This window comes from Leptonychotes weddellii, chromosome 1 (assembly GCF_054177405.1).
Source record: "Leptonychotes weddellii isolate Sample4059 chromosome 1, ASM5417740v2, whole genome shotgun sequence".
Lineage (NCBI taxonomy): Eukaryota > Metazoa > Chordata > Mammalia > Carnivora > Phocidae > Leptonychotes > Leptonychotes weddellii.
The window spans coordinates 98,557,407-98,564,897 of NC_138369.1; the positions used below are offsets into that span (position 1 = coordinate 98,557,407).

Sequence of the window (7,491 nt, forward strand, 5' to 3'; positions counted from 1 at the left end):
ATGCTGGTTTCAAGCTCCAGTTTGACCCAGAGGTTCACAGCATCACTAGGGCATTGGTTCCTTAGCTGTTTTCCTTGACATCCATCCTCTCTGCTGTGTTATCTTTTTCTTCCAGTTAGTAGCTCTTACCATAGCAAATACTTACATTTGTTCCAGGGTTCTTCACACTTCAAAATCCTTATACTCTAGAATTCAGAGAAAAAAATGAAAATTCTCTAGATACCAAAGTGAAGTTTAAACAGTTAACATTGGTTGAGCAACTAATTTCAAAATATAATGCTGAGTGAATTAAACCAGACACAAAAGAATAGGTAATTTTATATGAAGTTCTAGAATAAGCCAAATTAATCTATGATGAGGAAATCAGAACAGGAGAGGGGAATTGAGAGAGAAGAATTGGAAAGGAACTTTCTAGAGAGAGAAATGTTCTTTATTTCATTTTTGGGTGGTGGTTCTGCCAGTGTATGCCTTTGTCAAAAGTTGTATGTTTACAATATGTGCATTTCACACACTTCAGAATGAAAGCCTAGGTACTAAAAGATCATGCTGGCTGATGTAAGGAGAATTGACTGAAGTGGGCCAATATGGGAAACAGAGATAGGACACTCACTGTTGGCTTAGACCACACTGAGAAGCAGAGGTCAGTTCTGGATATGTTTTGAAGTTGAATCAACAAGATTAGCTGATTGTGTGCTGTGAGAGAAACAAAGGCATAAAGGCTGACTCCTAGGTTTTAGCTCTGCATATCTAGGTGAATAGTGATGCCACTTGCTAAAATGAGGAAGAAGTGGTGAAGAAGAAGTTTTGCAAATAATACATTATATGTTAAAAAAAAAAAGAAGATAGTAGGAAGGGAAAAATGAAGGGGGGGTGGAATCAGAGGGGGAGACGAACCATGAGAGGCTATGGACTCCGAGAAACAAACTGAGGGTTTTAGAGGGGAGGGGGGTGGCGGGAAGGGGTAGCCCGGTGATAGGTATTAAAGAGGGCACATATTGAATGGAGCACTGGGTGTTATATGCAAACAATGAATCATGGAACACTACATCAAAAACTAATGATGTAATGTATGGTGACTAACATAACATAGTAAAATAAAATTTAAAAAAAAAGGTTTTGGGTGGGAGGGTGGAGGCAAGGAAATCTAGACTTTGGTTTTGAACTTGAGATGCCCATCGGACATGCATCTGGAGCTGTTAAGTAAGAAAGTGGTGTAGAGGGAGGAGTTTAGAGGAGAGGTCAGGTGCAAATATAAATTTGGGGGATGACCTAGGAGAATTGGATGTCTGGTAGTTTAGAAGCATGTTGAGACTAGTCCTGATGGTCTTGTAGGCACAAATGTGTAATTAATTCTAATTGGGGCTTCCTCTTGGCACTTTAGCAGTTTTTGTGAAGAAGCAAGTAGTGGCTTCTGTCATATCCCTGAGCAAATCACTGTGGCCTGAAGAATGGGATTACAGAAACTATGGATGCCTGAAATGCAGGGAAGGTGTGTGTGTGTGTGTGTCTTGTGCATTTCTGAGCGCTGTGACTCAGGGACGAGATTACCTAGAGTTACCAAGAGATAGGAGAGGATGATTGCTGAATGGCCAAACCCAGCACATGCTCATTAGAGCCCTTCACCCACCAACCAGCAAACATAATACTGTTGACAGAGAAAATCTGGGAAGAGCACGAGTGGATCCATATAAACACATCCCCACTCTGGGAAAATAATAGGAAGTATTATCTTTAGTGGCATAAAAAGAAATCACACAATTTGAGAGGCAGTATTGTATTCTAATTTGATCAAGGATCAAATTTTATTGTATGTTTAAGCACTTATCCATTGCAAAGTCCAGAACTCTAAACAGTGTGTTATCTCAATTTTGCAAACAACAAATACTCAAATATTATTACCCACAAGTACATGGAGTCAATTTGTAAGATACTTCTTTTCTTTTTCACAGGAAGAAATGAAAAGATTGCAGAATCCTTTAGAACAAGTTAATGATGGAAAATATTTACTTGAAAAGTAAGTAAAAAATACCAAAGGAAATTAAATTATGTTTGAGGTTAAAAAGCTTGCAAGAAAAAAAAAAAAAAAACCTGGCAAGGTAAATGAATATTTACTTTGAAATGAAAAATGAATAAGTAAATTCCACAGTTTCCTACGCTATCATTGTAGTCAGGACCCAGAAATACGGTTCATTTGAGATACAGTTAGATAGATTTAAGGCTAGTTGAGCTATGACACACAAGCTGTCCTGATTAACAGAATAATATGATGCATGGAGGTGTGTGCTGTGTCTGAGGGCTTAAAACTTAACAACCCTGCCCTGTTTTTGGCTTTTAATCAATGACGTGTATAGAAGACAGTCATAAAATTTGCAAAAAGCATAAATGTAACACTAAGACCAAAGAATGAACATTTAAAATAATACTACAGAATGGAACAAAACTGCGCTGAAAAAAAGGCAAGAAAGAAAGAGATGAAATTTAACAGGATACAAGTAAAGTTTTCATTTCAATTTTTAAAAAATTGTGCAATTAGAGCATGTGAGAGATATATTCTGATTTCAATTTGTGAATAGATGCTTAGAGGTTTTATCTGATATTAACACGAGACCATGATTTTATATGGCTTCTAAAAATATTACAATATTAGACTAATCAATAGCCATGCATTGTCAAGATAAAAGAAAAAATGAACTATCATTTACTGAGCATTTACAATATCCTCCATATTAGTGAATGCTTACAGATGTTTCCTCATAGAATTCTGATTACAGCCTTTGACATAGGTACTATTTCCATTTTATCAACAGGGAAAGAGGCTTAGAGATGTTCAGCACTTGTCTAAGTGTATTTAAGAGTAGTGAGGGTAAGAACTTGGATGCCACCAGAGCTCCTGCTCTCAACCACTGGCTAAGTCCCAATTCAAAGACCATGTGGATGTCACCAGTGGCTCTGGTCATCACATTTAAAAAGCACATAGAGGGGCACCTGGGTGGCTTAGTCTGTTAAGCGTCCAACTCTTGATTTTGGCTCAGGTCTTGATCTCAGGGTCCGTGACGTCAAGCCCCTCTGTGGGCTCCACCCCACTCACCACCATGGGGCCTGCTTAGGATTCTCTCTCTCCTTCTCCCTTGCTGGCCCCCGCTCACTTGCTCTCTCTCTCTCTTTCTAAAATAAAATAAAATAAAATAAAAACCGCATAGACCTTCCCAAAAGCATCAGAGGAGGTCAATTAAAATTGTGAGGGTTCTGAAATCATGTGAAACTATTACAAAGAGCTGAGTATGTGTAGTTGGAGAAAAGAAATCTCAGGGGGAACATAATGGCTTTCCTTAAACATTTGAAGGAATTTTCCTATTAAGAAGGGGCTAAATTGCTCTTCTTGCTCTAGAGAGCATAACAAGAATCTGTGAGCAGGATTTATGGAGAGACAGCTTCGTGACTCAGAAAAAAAATAATTTCTGTAAAAATGCTGCCTGCCCAACAGAATGGACTTCTTTGTTACGGAGTGAGATGACAGATACTAGAGGTGCCCAAGAAGAGTGAAATGGCCATCCATCTGAAGTGCTATGGAAAGCATTCCTGAAAATGGGAAATCTTGGATGTGATTCCTCTTTCTGATTTTATCCTAGGTTTGTGACAATTATTTAACCCCCCTGAACCCAGCTTCCTCATCTTTAAAAATGAAGGTAGTAACACTGATTGACAGTCTTAGTGAGAGCGTTAAATAAGACATGCACAATAGCACAGTGCCAGTCAGCTCCTTCTCTTTCTGTCCCGGTGGCTATTTGGACTAGACACTTTCAGGTTCATTCTATCTCCATGATTCTAAGAATTTGCCATGTCATCGCTTGAAGGACAGTTTCAGCCCTTTGATTAAATGAAGTTTCTGGGTTATCTTCAGATTTAATTTATTCTTATCATGTCTAGTCTCATTAATATGAATAACTAAGAATAAATTAGTTCAGTTCTCACAACCCCCACCATCATCACTAGAAATATGTAAACAATAATAATTAAAAAGTTTTTGGCTGTGTAAGTAGAAAGATTTTCCTCTATGGAGATTAGGGTGGTAATGACATGAGATCAGTGGTTCTTCATCCTGGATGCCCTTAGAATCACCTGGTTAATAAAAATGGTATAAGCCTTGGCATAACCTCTACCCTAGACAAACTGAATCTGGATCACTGGGGATGAAGTCCTTAAATTAGTATATCTTCAAAGCTGACTTCATGTGATTCGAGTGAGGAACTAGGGATGAGAACCAGTGGTCTAGGTGTATTTTAGATTCCTTTTGGTTATTCAGTAATCTCATGTAGCTTAATTCTCTTAGGACACACTTTCTCTGTGACTTTCAGCCCTTTCGACATGGGGCTACTGAGCAAACGGTCAAGAAAGAATTCTTGATACATTTTTGGTGCAAAAAGGTGTTTTTATTAAAGCATGGGGACAGGACCAGTGAGCATAAAGAGCTGCACTGGGGTCATGAGGAGCGATTGATTATATACTTTTAGGCTGCGGGGGGAGGGTAGAGATAAAGAAAGTCTCTAAATGGATTTCCATATGCTAAAGAAGACTTACGGATCCTGGAGGTCTGGCTGGTCTCAAACTAAGGTTGCCTTTAGTCTCTAGCAAAACATCAACATTATTAAGGCAGCCAGGAGTTCCTTGAGGAATGTCACACTCTGCATGTCTCAGGTATTTGTCAATAGGCTGCAAGTTGTAAGGAAATTTAATTTTATCTACATTTCTCCTGCCTTTGTTCTCCTCATCACTTTTATCTATTAAATTTGGTTATGCTGGTATTTCATTATTGATTTTAATGTAAGAAGTGAACTCCAGAAGTTTTTTTCCTTGCTAATTGACCACAGCTTTGTATTAAACTTCTCACTAATACCAGCATGTATCTTTCCCAGCTCTCTGCTCTCAGGAAGATTTGTCAAGATTAATGGCAGATATGTGGACTTCTGCCTCCTCCTTCCTCCCCTATTATTTCCTTGTTATCCAGAAGCCTGGGGAAGCTAAAAGCTTTTGGAAATGGCCAATCTGCTTTGCATGCGTATTTTTCCTTATCATGATTGAGGAATTTCAGATATGGGAATTAAAGTCTCCCCTCAAAGCACACAGGCCTGTGGGGTAAGCTTTCCTTTCATGTTTGTCCAGGGCAGAGAGAAAACAGCGGCTGCCAGCCCTAACAACCTATACCCCTTTGCCTTGAATTCTAGAGATTTTCCTGGTTGGCTTTCGGGCAGGGCTGTGTCCTTGAAAGTTGTCAAATTTGATTGAAAAATTGGTGTACTTGGAGTGAGTAGTTAGGCATTTCAGTATAGCTGTAGCTGACTTAGGTGCTGATGTAACTCATCTCAGCTACTTGCAATGACCATAAGTTAGGTGATAGGGGTGTCATAGCAGTTGATCAGTTATTCCGTCTTGGAACATTACATTTATTCTGAATGCTCAACAGGCTTTTGTGGTAGACAGTCAGTGTGAAGGGAGGGCAAGCTGCAACTTTATTCTACTTGAGACTTAATGCAGGGCCAATCCAATGCATTTGTATACACATACATGCACATACTCAATAAAGCTTTCTATGTGCCCATAAACAGAAGAGTAATTAGTAAGGCCATTAATTAAGAGCCTGCTTATGACTGTATTGTTTTTGATAATCATTTATTAACTTAAATAAGACCTTAGGGTGACTGCTATTTGTTGTAAATATTGAATCAGACTGGGTTTCTGGTGGGAAATGTGTGATTGCTAGTCACACATTCACCTCACATATCATCATTTTATTACCCACAGATAATTATTGATGGAATGAGCTAAAGCTATTCAATTAAACCTACAGGTATTCATAGTTTATAGTTTGTTGAGTTTGTATAAATTATAACCCCAAATTAGCAAATTTATTAATACTGTAATTTTTTTTCTTTTTATGAAAACTTGAGCTTTGCCTTTGGTTGCTGCATAATTACAGGTCCCACAACACCTCACATGTATCTCTATTGCCCAGTTTGCTAATATGTTATTAAGGGGTTTAATTAACAAAATCTTAAAGTATCTGTTGTCCCTACAAGATCATAGACTTGTAAAAACAAGACTTTTCATGCCCATCAACTCTGGATTAGGTCCCTCTGTGTTTCCCCTTTAATAGCATACATCACACTTGTAATTATTTGTTTAATAGCCATCATCTAGATTGTAAAACCGTACGACAGGGACCATGTCTCTAGTGTTTTCACCATTGTACCATTTGTGTTCTGCATCATTTCTGACACATAGGAGACATACAATATATTTATGAATGAGTAAGGATGAATTAATAATGGGCCCAGAATACAAATGGCGCAGAGCAAACAAGAGTGGTTTTTTCCCTTACCTCTCAACATCCCAGCTGGGCAACCACAAAGCTATATTGTGCTGATGGCTCCATCTACTGGCCGCATAGGAATTTATGTAATCTACTACGTGTTTCCCAACTTCTTGGTTTTTCCTTTCAAAAGAGGAGAAAATCCTAGATACCATCAGCACGATTTTTTTTTAATCTTTTTCTTTTCTTTCCTAAAAACACAATCCTGGTCCTTATTATTAGACCAATTTGAATACCTTCCTAAATATTTTCCATCATTCCCTTTGCTCACTCCTACCAAAAATTGCCCATAAACATCCCATTCAAGTTTCCCCACTCCAAATGCTTTATGTTTCCTTGCAGCAATGTTTTTCACACTGTAGATAACAATCCACTGATGGTTTGTTAAATCAATTTGATGGGACACCAGTAAAATATAACTTAAAAAATCTGAAATATAATAAAAGAAATCAACATACATTACATGTAGTTGGGGAACTAATATTCCCTGAAATTTTTGTTTCAGTTTTAAACACACATGCACACACACGTACACACACACACCCTTAGCACATGCATGTAATGGATTGGGTTGCCAAATATTTGACCTATGAAAACCACAGTCAGTATGATTAAGTTTAATAAGTATTATATTAAAATCCTTCAAGCAGTATTTTGTGGTTGTGAGACTTGAGTTTTAATGTGGCTTCTGCTGTATAGTGACTCAAACATAATCTCTTTCTTTTTTTTATTATGTTATGTTAATCACCATACATTACATCATTAGTTTTTGATGTAGTGTTCCATGATTCATTGTTTGTGCATAACACCCAGTGCTCCATGCAGAACGAGCCCTCTTTAATACCCATCACCAGGCTAACCCATCCCCCCACTCCCCTCCCCTCTAGAATCCTCAGTTTGTTTTTCAGAGTCCATAGTCTCTCATGGTTCATCTCCCCCTCCGATTTCCCCCCCTTCATTCTTCCCCTCCTGCTATCTTCTTCTTCTTCTTTTTTTTTTTTAACATATAATGTATTATTTGTTTCAGAGGTACAGGTCTGTGATTCAACAGTCTTACACAATTCACAGCGCTCACCATAGCACATACCCTCCCCAATGTCTATCACCCAGCCCCCCCATCCCTC

At 38.2% G+C, this 7,491-nt stretch overlaps 1 protein-coding gene across 2 annotated transcripts in view; it reads left to right on the top strand.

The window, feature by feature from the left end:
* Window positions 1-7,491, top strand: part of IQCJ (IQ motif containing J) — a 194,180-nt gene that overhangs the window by 170,834 nt on the left and 15,855 nt on the right. For both annotated transcript variants that reach the window (XM_031025811.2, XM_031025810.2), the window contains exon 2: window positions 1,950-2,014. In XM_031025811.2, coding sequence (XP_030881671.2) covers window positions 1,950-2,014 — 65 coding nt within the window. The remainder of the gene's footprint in view (window positions 1-1,949; window positions 2,015-7,491) is intronic.